Source organism: Panulirus ornatus, chromosome 55, assembly GCF_036320965.1.
Source record: "Panulirus ornatus isolate Po-2019 chromosome 55, ASM3632096v1, whole genome shotgun sequence".
NCBI classification, from domain to species: domain Eukaryota; kingdom Metazoa; phylum Arthropoda; class Malacostraca; order Decapoda; family Palinuridae; genus Panulirus; species Panulirus ornatus.
Genome location: NC_092278.1, coordinates 18,990,951 through 19,009,856, shown reverse-complemented (window position 1 = coordinate 19,009,856; position 18,906 = coordinate 18,990,951). Strand labels below are relative to the sequence as shown.

The window sequence follows — 18,906 nt, the reverse complement described above, 5'->3', positions numbered from 1 at the left end:
AATTTCCTCCCTTTTTTTTTTTTTTTTTTTAGTAAATTTAGACATTTTTCGTTATTCCGAGACAGTAGATGGCGAGTTACGCCAAGCCAGTAGGCGGAGAGGGTGAGAATCCCCAAATCCACGGGACGGAAACAGCTGCTTGCGTGCGTGTAGCACGTTTCCTGTTAAGATGATAGCGCACGAACGTTAACGAACATTTATCCTGCCATTAGAACGGAAATGAACATGTTGACTCAGATTGACACACTGTTTAGATTTATTGTTGAAGTTAGTTTTTTTTTTTACATCAGTGGCTGCAGCCACGGGATGGGATCCGAAGTCGTGTTGGTAGATGTTTATTCTTAAGGTGGTTCTTTCAGAAGCCGGATGTGATGATATTCAGCAAAAAGATTATGGTGCGTTTTATGACTTCTCGCCATTACGTGGAGAAATTCCAGGTTTCGGCTGGGGTGCAGGTTGGTGGACTTATAAGATGGTATCAACACACGACTCTGAGGGCAAGTTATCATGCGGTTATACCAGTCGCTGTACAGATTGTTGAGGTGTGACTTTACGCGAAGAGAAAAGCTGGAGGAGGGTAATGCAACAGAGCATATCATGTGGAGTGCAGTAATCGAGGATTAGAGAAGTGCAAAGTAGTGGTGGAAGAGGCGCGCGCGTGTGTGTGTGTGTGTGTGTGTGTGTGTGTGTGCGCGCGCGCGCCCCAAACAGTATAGCAAGTCTTTTTAAGAGTTGCCCGCCACCTGCCCCAGTGAACACTTTTTCTTCGGTAAGTCGTGACAAACATCCGCCGCTCTGTGCGTCAAGATAATGAGAATATGATAACCCTTGCCGGTCGTACTGTAAGCCGCACGGGGAGGGAGATGCTCAATTGGTTGGTCACCCGAGGGCAAGGCCAGCTTGGTTTGGCTTGCCGCTCCACCAGGTCGTGAGATTCAACCCGTGGGTCTTTAGTACATGGTTACTCAACCATAGACCGTCTCCATGCTTACTCTCATGCTTTGGCGAGGTGGTGAGGGATCAACAGTGCTTCCGGTCTTACAGTGAAGCGGCTGCATACTTGAAGGTGATTGTTTAGGGTTGAAATGCCTCAATTTTACCGTTAAGAGAGCTGCGAGAACCGTGTTGCCTCCGGTTAACCCCGCCACAGCCAGCCTGTCATTGCCTTCTCTGTGTCTCACCTGCTGTTTTTTTCTTCTTTTTTTCTAAGTTCGTCCTTCCATACTCACCTCCCGTTTTAGCCCGCAGTCTTTGTGGGGTCACACGAGGAATGAGGAAGACGAGGTTGAAGCGAGGAGTTGAATGAAGCTCGGAGAGATAAAACAGTAATAGTGGAAAGATAAAAGGGGTAGGTTTATTGACGACGTGTGTCAGCGGAAGGTGTATTTCTGATGCCTTCCTCTTTGCCTCCCTCTAACACAACCCCATAATCATCCTACCTTCCTGTAGTCTCGTAGTCTCCCTTTTCAACGTGTACATTCATCTCCCTGTTTCGTGTGGGAGTTCCACGTGCATCAGATTTTGTTAGTGTACCTTTCTTTTTGTGTGTGTGTGTGTGTGCGCACTTGCCCCTCTTTTTTGGTTGGTTGAATTTATTTATTTTGTACTGATGGTAGTCGGTAATGCCCCACATGTTCTCTCTCTTTTAGGTGGGTGTACTCCACGGACGGTGCCGTGTACGCGTAGCTCTGTGTACGGAGAGGTGAGTGAAATTATTGATTGTGTATCACCTTACATAAGCCTTCTATGGGGAGGAGGAGGAGGAGGTGTGTGTATATAGCCCTGTTCCACCACAGACTCGTATCCTCCTGCTGGTTCGCCCTCTCCCAGCACCTTGCATCATTAACGCCAGGTGCTGTGGACTTTTGATTACGTCTTAGTGGGCCTGACCTGAGGCTGGTGTCTGGTCTGTTGTCATCTGACGTGGCAATTAAGGCTTCTTATATTTACCCATTGTAGGGTTGCGCGGGATTGAGGGTGTTTCTACCGTTGTGTAATCGTGTGTGTGTATATGATGATAATGGAAATAACTGCCCTAGTGTATGGGAGTTTAGTACAGTGCTGTGTAAAAAAAAAAAGAAAAAGCTAATTCTAGGAGGTCTCTCTCTCTCTCTCTCTCTCTCTCTCTCTCTCTCTCTCTCTCTCTCTCTCTCTCTCTCTCTCTCTCTCTCTCTCTTTCTCTCTCTCTCTCTCTCTCTCTCTCTCTCTCTCTCTCTCTCTCTCTCTCTCTCTCTCTCTCTCTCTCTCTCGGAGATTGGCGGGTTGTGTAACGCTCATGTTTCATCTGCACAAGTTATTATAGTCATCTGAAAATGATAGGTTTTGTCCAGATGTGTGTGTGTGTGTGTAATTATTTTGTTCGAGTGCTCTTGTGTTTCTCTGGATGTTAAGTGTTTGTGTATGTATTTGTCCTTTTTTTGTGTGTGAGATTACTTATTTGCGCTATACGGGGAAGGAGTTTTACTCTACACTCTTGGCGCCCCCCTTTCATCCCTTGAACTTTCTACGTTGTCTTGTTTTTGTTTTTATACCTTTGAATCCTGTCTACTTATTCCATTCATCCACTAATCCTGCAGAAGTACTTTTCTACATCTCACAAGTTTTCTCTACATGATTTCATGTTGTGGCTTCTGGTTCGTAAGCAGGTATTCATCCCGCGTACGTGAGCACAGTTTGAGTATTGAGAGTGTTTGTATGATTTTTTTTTTGTAGTACGTTTGTGATATGCTTGTTGAGGTCTGCGTTTTACGAGCGATGTTTGACGTGACTGACTGCTCCCAAAATGGACGTTCCTATGGACGTACCCCCACGATCGAGAGAATGAGAAGCAGGCTGTGCTTTCAACATCAGTAGTTTATAGTGTGCTTTATTTTTACGTTATTTGTCGGATTTCTAGAATTGTTCGGCGGCCATTGATCTGGTGACGTATACTTGCTCTATTTTTGTCATTATGTAAGACTGACAACGTCACGTGACCGGGGGGGACGTGGTGGCAGCCGCCGCTGTTGGGCTTCGTGCACGATGATGTAAAGTTTTTTTTTTCGGTTGGTTTTACGTAATGCCGATGCCGTTGGCGTCCCGGTTTTGGCGTAGCTGGGGAATACGTGGCCACTTGCAAACGTTGACAACGCAGGTGACGTTGTAAGACAGCGGCAGTCGGACTTACGAAGGCTTGTTACGTAAGGGCTCCCGTGGTGCGGAGGAGGGAGGGGGATGTGGTGATCATCGTACGGCCGACAGGTCCGTCGGTAGAGTTGACGGGGAACGTAGAGTTCTTATATGAGGCGACCGCGTGTAGACCGGGCGGTCAGTCAGGCCTGGGAGAGTGTAGTGAACGCCCCAACCTCTATAGGGGAGCGTCGCCCTTCTGGTAGGAGAGACACACAAACACACACACACACACACACACGTACGTCATATAGCCGACACGCACACACACACACCGTTACCTGAATGACAACTTCATACCTCGCTTGGTGCCAAAGATAATAAAAGCAGGATTAAGTCGGATTATTATATTTTAAAAAGAAACGTAACTGTGCTGTGTCACGAGGAGTGATGAGCGGCGGTTGAGACGTGATGGCCGATATGGTGGGCGGTGGACGGAAGGACGTGCTCAGGGGCTCTCGCAGCAGAACACCTCGCCGGGCGGCCATCGGTCACACGGGCGTCGGCAGCTGCCACTGCTCGCACTGCAACTGGACCAGGTGTGTGCGCCTCGCCGTGCCCTCAGCCCACGCAGTGCCCGTGGCCAGGGTGCCGCCCCGCACCGCCGATGCCCTTATGCCCCTCTCCGTTCACCTGTGGCACGGAATCGGTAAGTGGCATGCGGTCGCCGGGTTCCCCATCAAGTCCTCCGAAGTCTGCTAACCCCCGGGATGGAGTAACGTGTGGACTGTATTCCCTCTCTCTCTCCCGCCTCCCGTTTACGCATTCCTCCATGTCCGTCCACAGACCGAAGAAGTAATAATAGTAATTATAACTCTAGTGTTGGTATATATCAAGGTAAGATACACACATTGCAGACAGGGGTTCTTTAAGAATGGAAGAGAAGATAAGTGCAGTCAAATCTTCACTCAGTCATGGCAGGTGGTAATCTGCTAGTCGCTTGTGGTGTTGAGAACGATGGGGAATGAGGCTGTTATCCCGCGAGCTGTACGATCTCAGGGGTGGGTTCTCTCGCGCGCCTGTGCCGAACTGCACGCCCAGGAGCGTCTCCGCTAGCAGAGGGTGAACGCTGGTGTGCGAGCAGTGCTGTAGTAGTTCCTCGCTGCAGCCGACGGAATGAGGCCCAGGTGATGGCTGTGGGAGGCCAGTGTGAGTTTGAGTGCCTCATGATAGGTGGTGTAATGAGGTAGGGAAATGGGGAGTGGGGGAGGGGTTGAATGATCTTGCACGCCCTTATTCCAGTATCCCCGTGACATCATGCCAAAAGTTTCGTCTCGTCTTACCCAAGGTGTTGGCTGTATGGCTTCTGTGTCATTGGTCCGGCTCTCTCTCTCTCTCTCTCTCTCTCTCTCTCTCTCTCTCTCTCTCTCTCTCTCTCTCTCTCTCTCTCTCTCCCAAACCTTGGCTGTTTCTCTAGCGTATTGTTACGTCACCAGAGTGTGTTTAGTGGTTTGCGTCGTTTCTCGGATGACAGTGAAGTCGGACTTGTTTCGTATAGTCAGTATACCAGACTAGGATATTGATTCCGACTTATTTAACGACTAGCTGTATTGTCTCGAGGTTCTCTCTGGTTTGCTCTGCTCCGGGACTGCATACGTAACCCTCGCCTGGATCTCCTCGCGCACCCAAGGACCATGTGCACCGCCCCAGGACCTCATATTCTACTCCAAGATCACGCACACCACCCCGGGAGCACATACGCATCCCTATGACCCAACATCCGTAGTTGTGTGGACCCCCTCCCCTACATTCTTTCCACCCATCAGTGGTGTTGTTTGCTTCCAAGCACTTACCTTAGAACTCACTCAAACATCCAAGCATTGAATAATCTCAGGACATATACCACCATCCCCTGAGTTATTTCCAAACATACTTAAGCATCTTGGAAAGTCCATGTGGAGGAAGAGTGCACTGGACAAGCACCTGCAGAGTGTACCAGAGCAGCCAGGCTGTGTGTGTGTGTGGGGGGGGGGGGGGGCGATGTGGGCATGAGGGCTGCTGCTGCTAATAGCTTGGCGGACCAACGACCCCAGTCCAGCAGCCTTGGCCCAGCCCAGACTATGGGCGGTGAAGACTCCTTAGGACTCCACCAGGTATAGATAATCATTAAGGGTGTCCATGAGGTAACACTGTAAGGGGACAGTCGCCTCTCGTCGCGTGGGTGTATCAATGGGAACACGGTCCATCTAGGAGTAACACCAGAACCCATTAAGTAAAGGGGTACTTGGGCAGATGTAAGCAGAGATAAGGAACATACATTCACACAGACATTCATCAGTTTGTGTATGTTTCACACGGTTTGTTGATAACTGTTCCGGCATAACTTGTGCTTTGTACTCATGGGAACGTCTGTATTTAGTCGTTTTGAATGTTACTCGTGTTTATTTCCACACGGGCTATCATTTCTTCCGTGTGTCCACACATCGGGTGAAGAAATACTTCCGTACAGTACATCGCTCCGGAACACATGTCTTGCCTAGGTTTTTGATTGAGTTCTCGTGTTCTGGATTCACTCTCGTCAGATGGGAATTGTTCTGATAAGGTCGTTAGGGCCTCCAGCGGTTTTATCGTGTAGTTATCATGGTTGTACCCCCTCTCTCGTCGCATGAAGGGAAGCTGTGTGAGTGGGTCTCAGAATGTCGTTGGCATGTAGTGTCCTCCGGCGCCTTGTGTTCGGGTGTGGGAGGGTTTGTGGTACTCTGGAAGTCGATGTTCTTGGGGAGACAGGTGTCAGGGTTTTACGACGAGGTGTGTGTGTGTGAGTGTGTGTCTGTGTGTGTGTGTGTGTGTGTGTGTGTGTGTGTGTGTGTGACAGCGAGAGCTGGAGAATGGGAGGTGTGTTGGAGGAGGGAGGGAAAGTCCCGTGTTGGTTGGTTCCGCGCTTCCCTCCTCCACACAAGGCAAGGCCTAACGGCGGCGGTGGCCGGCTTCTGGGGCCTGGTAACCATCCTCCTCCACCACCCTCAACCCCCAGACCCGTATGAAGGCTGCCTGTAGGCCTCTTGTGTAGCCAGCTGAACTTTGTTCACTGGTTTTCCCCTGTGTTTTTCCACGTTGTTGACAGCGGGACGTGAAAGTACAGGATGTATGTGTGAACGCATTTGCGCTTATACTTACCACACTACTTTTCTGTGGTCTGTGGTTACAACCCCTTTAACCTGACGTCAGTGTTCAAGGGTTTCAACTGGGGCAGATGCTCTCAGTAATCGATCCTAAACAGCATTGACTCGCTAGTCTTTGTTAAGATTATCCAGTACGCTTTACGTGCACGTTTGATTGGTGTAGCACCGCTTATAGTTTCAATATAGCAACGTATAAGTGACATGACATAGGCCTGCCTACAAGTGTATCTAGCAAGCTACAGCTGATTGATTTTTTATTAGGGCCTCCTCTCCGTTGTTAGTGGGGGAGGGTGGTGACCCCTCTGCTCGTGGAAATGAACTTTCGAGTATTAATAGATACATCTGGTTCACGACGAAGGTGGCTTTGATATTAAAGGCCATCCCCTGGAGGAGGAACTTACCGTCTGGATGTGTTTGTCTGTGTGGTGGTAGGAGTGTCGGGCATTAGCCCCAGGTACTACGTCATTAACAATTTTCCGGTGGGATGCGCCCTCACCCACCCATCCGCCGCCCATAACGGAGCAGGGTTGCTCAAGGGGCCTGGTGTGGGTGGCGAGACTCGCTCGCCCTTCTTAGAACCTAGCGAGCGTCTCGTGTACTGCACACACACGGCCGCCTTACTGTGCTCCAACATGAGCCTTTTGGCAGGCCTCTGAGAATAATTACGTGCTTGTTATGGAGGTAGTTTTCAATCTGCTGCACTAAAAGGGTGTGTCTGAGAAACATTACATCAATAAAAGAAAAATCTAATGAAAAAAATAACGTTAGTTGCATTTGATAACTATACCGTCTGCGAGTGCAAAAGAACACTGGTTCCTCTTGGAGGTTGATGATAGGATGGATTTTGGCCGTTGCTCAAGACGAGAAAGGCACAGCCTATCGAAGCAATTACTTACAACCCTCCGGAGCGAAACATTCCAGTGTGCTACAATGCCCCACCCAGTGAAGTTAGAAAGCTCATCGACAGATCTTTACATATTGCGCCTGTGGCGTGCGGTCTCAAACCACCAAAGCTGGCCAGACCATCGTGTTGGAGGCAGGGACGAAAAAAAAGGACTTAAGGTACACACACACCACTGGCTTTCAGATGGCCCGCATACCCGACCTCTTGAACACGACAGTACGGCCCTTGAACGCCACGATACAATCTTCGGCTGCGATGGCTTGGTCTATGATTTGATTGATTTTTTTTGCCACAAGGGTCGACTAGTGTATTTGCACCCCTTCCCATCCCGTGGCGGGCAGTGGCGCCAAAAGAGGATACAGTGTCCATGAAAGCTTTGCCCCGTGACTGAATTTCGATGATTGAGTTACAGGTGTCATAGTAAGAGGAGGAGGATATAACAAGGTCCAGGCAGCATTGAAAAATTTATTTAGTAGTTTATATTCAGGTATATGCGCAGGACACCAGTGGCGGCATTATGTACCAAGTTACATAACTGATGAACAATTTGCAATAAGTAAAGTTGGGATCTTATCCAAGTAACTTGAGGTAGAACATTCTTGTTAATGCTCACAGGTAGACATATAATTTGGGTTAGGAATCATCTCTGAACTGCCTTATCGCACAGGTCGAAGTGCATGATGCTGCAGGTGGTGGGTGTAGTCTTGCTGGCAGAGTGGAGTACATTTGGTGCCTCCAGTAGTCAGTAGGAGAGGGAGACGACTCCCATGAATATCTGGGTCCCAGATTTTGTCAAAACTTTGACATGATCCTGAGGGTTGGTGTGTGTGCACCCACTGATGAGAGTAATGGGTTTAGTTTGGGTTGTCGTACTTGGAAAAAAAAAACTTTCAAGATGATATCCGGACTGAGAAACATTCTTTGAGAATAATCTACACGATGTTGAGGTCGTGTAGTACAACAGATATTCAGATTTATCAAAGGCGTTATTAATCCCAATATAAGCAGCTGTTTTTGATAGTAAAATCAGTCATGAGAATAAGTAAAATCAGTCGTGAGGATAAGGCAAAGTATTTTTCATTTAATAGCTTCGTTAACATTTGGACTGATTTACCAATTAAAAGTAGTTGAAAGCAACACCTGTGATATATTTAAGAATAGACATGACATAGTTATGTATCCCTTAATGACATTTGCACCACCGCAAACATAAAGCTGGTGGTTAACTTTCCTTACGTCTTTTTTTTCTTATCAGATACGAAGCGATAAGTTTTCGATCTTGTCCATCACGAAGCAAAAGTACCCATTATGGTATGGTGAAGTTTGCTGTGCCTCACTATTCCGTTGTCGTGCCTAAGAGGGTTAACTTAGAATGACAAAGAGTCTGTGGTACGTTTAGAAGACATAACTTCCACATGTGCGCTGGCTACTTCATTCACCGCCAGTGTTCAGCGTCAGCGATGCTGATGCTTTTGGTGAGAGAGTGTCGGTATGTGACCCACGGTGGAAGGGTCAGTTGGCCGGACTCTCGTGTTCTGCGTCGTTGTCGCAAGAGTGCATGACCCCTCGTACGCGGCAGTACAACCCTTAGCTATGGTGGCCTGGCCCTTGACCTGACTCTTTTAAAAGTTTAAGTCAAAGGCCTAGCTCATCGTTCCCACTTAAGGGTCGAATGGTCATGTTCAAGACGATGATAAAGAGGTTATACCCATCAACTCCGTGTTTTTCGTCCACACCGCCTACTCTCCGCTGCTTGGATCCGATGAGACAAGCAAACGAAAATGCTGTTTATTTTTTTTTTTTTTTAGTGGTTCTTATGTCGATGACAGGTGAATGGGGAGGAAAAGATAACACGTGACGGAAGGCCGTCATCACAGCTTTGTGGTCCGGTCACAACAGCATGGGAGTTGAGACTAACCCCTGAAGCTGCCTATCCACACTACTGCCTGGCTCCTGGTGCATGGCACGATACAAAATAGAAAGTGGTTCTTGCTTGTGGAGACGTGGGGCCCATCGGTATGTGTTATCAAAGGCTCCGATATCTTGAGAAGACCTTATCGAGGCCCTGGCTTGGCTTCGAATACAAATGGTGAGAAATGAAGTACGCGACGAGGAAAAAAAAAAAAGTTATCGAAGAAAAGCAAAAGAAAAATCAGCTTCTACATCCATAGTTGAATGTTATTAAGACCATTGGTTTTGACAGGAAGGGTGGGTTTAAGATCGTTTCGCCCATCACTTCAAGACCCCTGAGTCAGGAGGGTTGTACTTCCTAGGACGGCTTCTGTGTATAAAGCACGTACAAATTTTATGTACAATACCCAGAGATTACATATGGTTAAGTATGATTTTTAATGATTATGTGTGGAGAGAAAATTGGACTTTTTTTTTTTCTGTCTATGCTGCGGCCTTTAGAATATGGAAGATGTATACCTTTGATTTCTTCCTCTGTGATGATTACATGCGTATTGAGGCTCACTCTGTAGAAGTAGGTGAAATGATTGGTGTTGGAGGGTAGTGACCTGCGGAAGAGGTCGTAGAGGAAGCCCCGGCGGGAGCGTGTAGGGAGGGAGGGACCTTACGCAAGCCGGTCCTTACGTAAACCAGCTCCAGGGGCTGCCCTAGAGACGCTCCCGCCTCTCCCGCCATCTCCACTGCTATGAACACCCTTATACCCAGTCTGGTTGTGTCTTTACCTTACCAAGACTTAATAACCCCAGGTTGTAGTATGTCTTTATCTTATCCGTGTGTAATACCCGGGCTGGTGTATATCTGTACGTTACCCCGTTATAAAATCGTAGGCTTGGTGTATGTCTTTATCATACCGTGATGTAATACCTAGGCTGGTGTGTATGTATGTACCTTTGCCAGATATGATAGCCGGACTGGTGCATGTCTTTAACTTAACCAGGTATATAATATCCAAGTTGGTGTATGTCTATACCGTACCCTGATATGATAAACCCAGGCTGTTGTATGCCGCCCCCATCCTCCACGTAACCAAGATAAGAGGCAGGATATTACACTAACTCCAGGCCATGACGCCCACTGCTTACGCTTTTGAACCAAGCAACACACCCCTCCTTTCCCCTCCCCTCTTGTGGTTCTTTGCAATTAACTTCAGGCAGACTATTAGCTGTTCGACCTCTTCTTCGTGTTCTCTAATAACCCTGTAAAAGAAATGTCAGCCATCAATATTTCCCCATTTTTATTTCACAGTTGGAAAATAATGTTATAAACATCTTTTGTACTTTTTAATATGAAATTTAGTGTGTACAGTGAATTACAATTTGCGACGAATTGTGGATTTTTCTTAGGGCAGGGTGTGTGGTACTTGCATTTATCTAACGTTGCATGAGCACGGGGAAATAGTTAGCCTATGGTGTGTGGGTCATGCCGGCTGTAAACCCCCGTCCTTTTAATATCTTCCGATAGCAACATTGTTGACTGATAACCCTCAGGGGCCCCTTTCACTGATTCGGTACGCCGTGGATGGGTGTCAAGATAAATGTCAATTATTTCTCAGTTGTGGTAGGTCACGCTAAGGGGTGTAAAGTTACTCAGCTTTCTCCTTAAACCGAAAGCCTGGGTGCTTCACGCTTAATTTTTCTCTCCGCGCCATGAGAGGTGGAAAGTTTTGTGACGATGTTGTTTGCAAGTCCACGAAGCCATCTCGTCCAGTTTACTTAAGTGGAAGATATTGTCCATGATTCGAAAATACGCCAGTATTTGTTTCCGTGTCTTCGTTTCTAGATTTATTCTTAAGGTGGGAGGAAATTCATTGCTGTCATTTTGACACCAGGGGATATTGCATCCTTTTATCTATTATTCTTCTTGAGGACGGTGTAACATCGTTGAATATTATCAGTTTGTGTGATTACTGATTGTGTATTACGGGGCAAGAGTTATACATTTGTGTTACTCCCATTTCTTAACCTTGTATATACGTACTATGTATGTACTCTTTTCCACACACACACACACACATACATCAGTTTAAGCTAGGTGCCCATTTCTCGACCACTCTTATGGGTTGGGTGTTTGCCGACTGCCACGCCGAGGATTCGAACCTCCGCGGGTTCGACCCCGGTCTGACCCATGGACTTAGAATTAGGAACGCTAACCATTAGACCACGGAGGCCCATGGCATTGAAGTTTTGGCTTAGGGGGTCAGTAGCCCTTAAACCCTTGAGCTTGACGCAACGACCTATGGCAATGATGTTCAATCATACCACAGGTTCCTTACTGTTGAGCTCCAGAGGTTGATTCATTTCTGAGACAGGGGAGGTAAAGTAGGCTCAAGCGTTTGGTGAATGGCTTTACATAATCCCTTTTTCCTTCCTACGATGACAAGATCTGAGGATCGATAGCAGTCGTCTCTATAACTCGCATGGAATGTATAGGCATGATAATGTTTGGAACAGGTCTAGGGAATAGAGAGATGACGGGTATTCACGCAGATTTGAGAGTGTTGTTGCACTTGATAAGTTATTTATTTCCTTAGTGGGTTGAGTGAAACTCGTTGAATATAATTTGCACCCTTGGGGATTGTCGTTCTAAATAGGGACGGTCACTAGCGTCCCTGTAGAGACAGTTTTTATAGGAAGCAGCATTTTTTTCTAGTAACGCTTTTGTAGTTACTAAAAACTCAAAAGTACTCATGATTTCCGGGTAGTTTGATACTAAGTCGCTGTTAAGAGCGTTACTGAAACACTTCTAACGCTAGAACTGCCATACACGTATTGGGGTTTTATTGTTCAGTATTAGAGCAATAGATTAGCCCCAGTGCAATCAAATTTCCAAAATACTTTGAACAGCCATTGGAAAGCATCACTATTATCAAGCGTAAAAATGCATTGTATGATTACTGTACTGCCATAAACATTATCTACTAGTTTTTTTTTTTTTTAATGGCTGTTTTGTTAGTATCATTAATGTTTGTCTTTATTACACCACATAAGAACTCACGGATGGATTATTTGCTTTCCTTGAAAATAGAGATGGTTAGGGGTTCCAACAGGAAAATTGAGTTCGTCTTTGATTCATGGAACTACAGAAAACGAAGTTATTAAAGAGGAAACTTTGTGGAAGTTAGGCAAAGAGGTGGACTCGGAACATTTTTACTGGTAATTGGAATCGTTATTGGTTCTCTAGATCCACTTTTTTTTTTTTTGTGGAGTTGGACATTTGAATGGAAGATGAAGTGTACAGGTATATGATGTTAGTTTTACTTAAATGTTTTCTTGGTCTGTTGTATATAAATTTATGGTTCCTCTTCTACACCTGGCAGACTGTGTGTGTGTGTGTGTGTGTGTCGGTTTAAGAAATGATTAAGCTAAGTTAAGCTAGGAAGTGTTCTTTGCACATATTGGTGGATGGTGGAGTTTCTCCCAGGGCTTAAGGCTCTATGGGAACCAAGTTCTGCTCCATAGCTGTTGTTGCAATTATTTTTATTTGTGGTAGTTAACCTGATTATATTAAAGACTAAGTAGATTTATTATTCATTAGTATTTTTTCTTGCAGAGCCTCTGAACCTGAGTACAAAGATGGATCAGCTGAAAGAGGGTGAAGAAGAGAGGGTCCCGGGTTGGCCCGAGGAGCCTCTAACGGATCCCCTGGCTGACCCACTGGCACTTGACGATGTAGAACGTGAGAAGCTTGAAGCCAACCAGGACGAGGACCACGGGAAGGGGGACCATGAAACAGAAATGGAGGACCAATTACAAACTCAACCAGAAGAAGAAGAGATAATGGAAAAGGAAATGATAACAGTTGATGATGTGAGGTTTAGTGAACATTCTGGTGAATCAGAGAAAGAGGAAGATGAAGAGATAGTTAAGAATGAAGCTAGTGACATAGGTCAGAGTGAGGAACTTACTGAAAATGAGTGTGTTGACATGGCTGAAAATGATATTGGTGCTGGTGATACTAGTGAGAGAACTCCCCCTAGTGATTCTCAGAATGAAGTAGGTAAAGATAGTGTAGTTGAAAATGAAAGTCATGACGTGGATAATAGGTTGGGGAGTGATGCTGGTAGTAACTGTGAAAACAGTGAAAGTGATAGTCCAGTGAGAACTGAAGAAAATGATACACACAATAGTGTTAGAAATAATGGTAGTGTTAGTGAAGATAGTAACAATGTAAAAAGTGAGGTTAGCAACATTGATAAAAGAGAGGGTGGTACTAATGATGACAGCTTAGATGATGTGGATTCAGACAAAGAAAAGCAAATGGGAGGGAGTGACGGTGGGGATGAAGATGATGATAACAAAAGTAAAAGATTAAAGGCAAAGAGACGACATGTAAGTGGGGCCACAGACATTATTGCACCGGCTCCCAAAATCAAAAGGAAGTGTCGAAAGAATTTATCTGAAGAAGAAAAGGATACAGACAAAGAGAGAGAAAGTGAAAAAAGAAAAAAGAGAGATGATTCTAAATCTTCAGCTGAGGAAGATGATGAATCTGAATCTGATGAGGATTCAAGATGGCGTAAATTAAGGAGACGAAGTGGTGCTGTGTCTGGATTAAGTGCCAAACCAAAAGTGAAAAATTTGCGCCGTAATATTCGAGACATTATCAGTGATGATAAACTTGAAGATGACACATTAAACGCACAAAAGGAAGAACAGTTACGTCTCAAGAGATTACAAGAGAAGAGAGTTGCCCTTAGAGAATATTTAGAACAGCAACAGGTAAGATTGATGAATTTTTAATTGCAAAACCATTTTATATGTTAACTTGGAAGATTTCTGTCCATGTCTGTAATATGTAGACACTTTTTTTCCCCTGGATTATCAGTGCTATTTTATTGTGAAGTTTTGTCTCATGACAAAAAGTGCTTGATTATTGGATGGAGAAGTTTAATTGTCTTCAAAGTGTATTAGGGCAACCAGAATGTAGTAGATCCATAGGCAAGGCCCACAGGCTATAGTATGAAGGATTACTGAGCACAGGAATAACATAGCAGCTCAGCCTCAGGCTTCACTGTGCTGATAAACATTTGAAGTTAGCATAAGCTATAGCATTGGCTGGGATGAGTTTGACCAAGAGAAGTGCAATTCTATTTTATGAATAGTACCATACTGTATTAGCGATATGAGGCAAACCTTTATATTTAGACTTAATTCGTAAAAATTGTGAGTGATTCCTTTTGTTGATAAAAAGATATTTATTAAAGTAAATGTGACTAGGGTTATACAGATTGAAAAGAGTGAGTTTGGCATGAATATGGCACCAGTTTGACTATCAGATTTTTGTGATACTTTTTTAGGCTTAGTGATGGAGCAGATGGAGGCATGGGAGAGATACCAAATGGGGAAAGAAAATTGAATTATTTTCCCTCAGCAAAATAGTAAAGGAATTGAAATGTATGTATCGGGCTCAACAGAGCAGGGAACATCACCCCCTTCAAAACTTAGGCATGAGTCGTGTAATATCCTTCAATATTTTGATAAACTGGGACATACAAAATATGTGGGTAGTTGCACAGTTGGTTGTAGTGTCCACCCATGTTGTGGACTTCATTTATTTAATGCACTACAGAGCTGGAGGTCTGGTACACCAAAACATTCACTTTCTGTGAAATTGCAGTATTAATCCCTCAACAGCAAAGCCTAGAAGATTTATGGGGCCCTGGAATGGGGGTTAACCACACATATATTTTAAAACTTATTAGTTAATAGGAAATATCAGTGTGGCCATCTCTGTCAGATCCCGGTGCTACTTTGTTAAGTTGTTAAAAGGTGGATAAGTATGACAGAAAGAAAGAATAGAAAGATCAAGGATATTTAAGGTGTGTGTTTGAATGGAAAAAAATTGGAATAAGTGAGGGGTTTAGATACTTAGGAGTGGACATGGCAGCAAATGGAACCATTACAGCAGAGGTGAGTTATAATGTGGGCAAGGAGATGAAGGTTCTGAGTGTATTGGGATTGTGCAGAAAGTGGGGTTACTGTCTGGAAGTAGTGCCAACATGTTGCATGTACTAAAGAGGATGATTGTGAGGGAAATGAAATGTTTGAGGACAATATGTTGTTTGGGGAGGGTTGATCAAGTAAGCAATGTTAGGGTAAGAGAGAGGTAAGGTAAAAAGAAAAAGAAATATGGTTGAGATAGCTGAAGAGGATGTTCTGAAATGGTTTGGACATAAGGAGAGAGTGAGTATAGGTTGACAAAGAGGTTATATGTCGGAAGTGGAGGTGACATATGAAGTGGGAGACCAAATTTGAGATGGAAGGTAGGAGTGGAAAAGATTTTGATTGCTTTGGGCCTGAACATTCAGAAGTGTGAAAAGCATGCACACATCCTTTTTAAGGCACAAACACAGGGCCACACAGAGGCAGGGAAGAACTATCAGAAGTGGATATGAAATTGGCTTCCCTCTTTGGAATGGTGAGGGAACTGAAAGCACTTTGCCAAGTTCAGCAGAATAGAGCTCGTAAACCTATCAAAACAACACAGAGACAAGCCGTGTAATGTCCCTCACATATGCTAACATGCAGGGACTTAAATCACCGAGATCAAATAAAATCCCTTTTATAAGTAGCTTGTTAAATGAGTCGTATGCAGTATTTGCAGCCATCATTGAAGCACACTAATGACCATATGGATAGTGAGCTGTGGATTCCAAACTACAACCTGTACAGCTGTGCCAGGACTAGAAGATCACGTTTAGAAGTTGGACTGTGTATATAAGATAAACTTATAGCAGCTGAACTGAACTCTCCATATGATGTAGAAGAATTAGTCGTCAAGGTAGAAATCCACACCTGGTCATTGCATTAATCTATAGACCATCATATGCAAAGTCTCAAGAATTTACTGAACAAGTAAGAGAAACAGTCATGTCTTGACTTCTTTGGAAACCCAGCCCCAAATATGCTAGTATTAGGAAACTTCAACCAACAACACATTAAATGGAGACAGACAGAAAATAACATAGTTGCTGAAATTTCTGACACTGGAGGTAGTTCAGATGAACAGCTATAACAAATAGAGTAATTAAGTCTATGTGAAAAGTTTACCAGAAGCCATCCAAAAAAATAAAACCAACCAGAGGAAACAACACCCTGGACTTGATCTTTACAAATAATGTGGCCTGATATCTGACATTACCATCTCAAGTGCCCTGTACTTTGATTGCAACCTGATTGAAAGAAAATCAAACATGTTTGGAGGCTCAACCTTCCAGTCATAACACTTGTAATAGTGGAGATGTTTTCAGTAGCTTAAGTTTTAGTAGTAAAGGGATTAAGTGGGAAGATGTGATCAGTGAGATGTCTGCAACACAATTTGAAACCCTGCTGATTGCCAAAACAGAGGAGAAATGTGTAAGTGATATGACCACTTTGGTACTCCAAACATGCAACACTGAGAAGAAAGCACAAAAGGTTTAGGTTAGAATGAGAAAGTCTTGCACTTTACTGTAAGCAAAAAGGAATTGCATATCTTCTAAAGAAGCTACAGACAGTACATGCACTATGAAAAAGGAAAAAGAAGAAAATGCCATAAATGAAATCAGAAATAATCCACTTACTTGTATGCAAAATACAAATCTAGAACCACAAACTCCATTGGCCCACTTAAAACTGAAGGTAAGTTTGCAGACGACTGCCAAAAGATGGATAAGATTCTAAAAAGGCAATCAATATGAATTGGTATTCAGCAAGCTAAAAGCTACATTGAAGATAAATATCCCAACAGGCTTTTTCCTAAACAGTAATCTCCCAAGTGTGCTTGTCTATGTATATCTCTGATGCGCGTTCCCTCAGGGAACTCCCATCAAGGGGATGGCAGTGGTCGAAGAGTCTCCGTCTATCCCTTTCCTTACATGCCTTTTTTGGAGGCAGTATTCCATGCATCCCCCCCCCATTTCTTGCCTTCATTACTCATCCATTCTGTTTATCCATGTATGCAGGTGGTCTTTCTTTCACACCAACCCTTTTAATCATGCTCTTATACACTTTCCTTGTAAACTACTCATCTTATGTTTATTCCATATACTCAAACCACCTCAAAGTATTACATTTCACCCTCTCTGCCTGGATTCTTGACCCTCTTAACTCATCCTATGACCATGTTTTGGCTGCATAGGTCAGGGTCAGGTGGACTGTGCTGTCCTGTAATCCTTTCTTCACTTTCATACTTTCATAACCTTCATTATTTTAAGGGACCCAGTGACTCTTCTATTAGGTACTTCTCTCTCCCATATCCCTCCTTCCGTATCACTAAGCTTACCCAAGATAGCTCCCAAATACTTAAATTGTCTCTTCTTCTAGTCTTTCACCTCCCATACCCATAACAGAGTTTAGTACACTCTCCCCCCTTAACTCTGTAGGGTTTTGTAAAATCTCCACTTCCACTCTGTCTTTTCAAACATTAATCACTTTACTTTTATTTACAGTTTCCTTCAATTACCAGTGCTTACGAACATCATATAACACTTACAACTGTCTGCAACTCTGTCACTCTTAGCATGCTACACAGTATCATCTGCAAACAGGCTTGTCACTAACCACCATACCTCACCACTACACTCTATCTTGACAGCACTTTTCCCTAGTTTTATTCCCAACACAAGTTTTCAAAGGTTCATTAAGAACATGCCCATGCACTGAGCCCCAGGCTCAAACTCATGGAACTCAGTCTTCACAAAGAAATGTAAGATACCTCTAGCACCTGCACTAAATATCCTCTTTAGAAAAGGTCTAGATTCTGCCATCTGAGAGCCTGAAACTGATCCAGATCTCCCCACTGCACAAAGGTGGAAGCAAAGTAGTCCCAAAAACTGTTGCCTGATAACATTAACATTGCACATCTCTAAAATCTTCAAGAGATTCTCAAGAGGCAAGCTGACTGACTTTATGGAAGTGAGCAAGCTACATAACCCAGGACATCATGGTTTTATGAAGATCTAACCCCTTTTAGTTACGTAACCATCATGTCAGGATTATTAAAGCCCTAGAAAACAGAGGAAATGCTGATGTGACTTACTCATACTTTGCAAAGCATTTGAATATGTGACCATGGTGTCATGTGAAAGATGTGAATAACTGGAAAAATTGGTTATTACAAAGTTGTAAACCATGCAGTCTCCAATACCTCCCTAGTAAACAGCTCAGTCCACTAAGGAAATGTACTAGCACCCCTCCTGTTCCTCATTCTTATATCTTACTTTGATACAAACATGAGCCACAGTTTTATATCACCCTTTGCAGATGATATAAGAATAAGCATTAGAATCACATCAATGGATAAAGCTACTGGTAGCTGAGAACATACTTTCCTTTGGAGATAAATTTCAGCTTCTCTGGTATGGGGAAAATGTAGAAATGAAAAAACGAACAGAATACCAGACAGACACAGATCCCATCATAAGCTAGATGAATAGCATGAAAGACCTGGGAATGTAATAGTGTTTAATGACCTAGCAAGTCAACAGTATCCTCATGCAGAAGGATGGTAGGCTGGATCATGTGGACCTTCAAGACAAAGGAAGGAAAAACATTGATTATAGTATTCAAGACACTAATTCTTTCATGAACTAAATATTGTTGTGTTCCAACATTACCCTACAAGGTGGGCAAAATTGCAGATTTAGAAAGTGTTCTGAGACCTTTCACAGCCTATATTAATGTGGCAAAGGAGCTAAGTTATGGGTAATGGCTTGTATATGTGAGGCTATCTATACTCCCTGGAGTGTAGACGGAAGAGGTA

At 44.0% G+C, this 18,906-nt stretch overlaps 1 protein-coding gene across 4 annotated transcripts in view; it reads left to right on the top strand.

Moving 5' to 3' along the window:
- The window catches only part of LOC139765498 (uncharacterized), a 134,667-nt gene that overhangs the window by 35,118 nt on the left and 80,643 nt on the right, over positions 1-18,906 (top strand). The window contains exons 2-3 of one of the 4 annotated variants that reach the window (XM_071692959.1): positions 1,650-1,702; positions 12,715-13,883. In XM_071692959.1, the coding sequence (XP_071549060.1) occupies positions 12,738-13,883 (1,146 nt within the window). In that variant the 5' untranslated portion in view covers positions 1,650-1,702; positions 12,715-12,737. Of the gene's footprint in view, positions 1-1,649; positions 1,703-3,445; positions 3,818-12,714; positions 13,884-18,906 lie in introns of those variants that run through there. The other 3 variants (XM_071692960.1, XM_071692957.1, XM_071692958.1) reach the window with 3 other exon arrangements.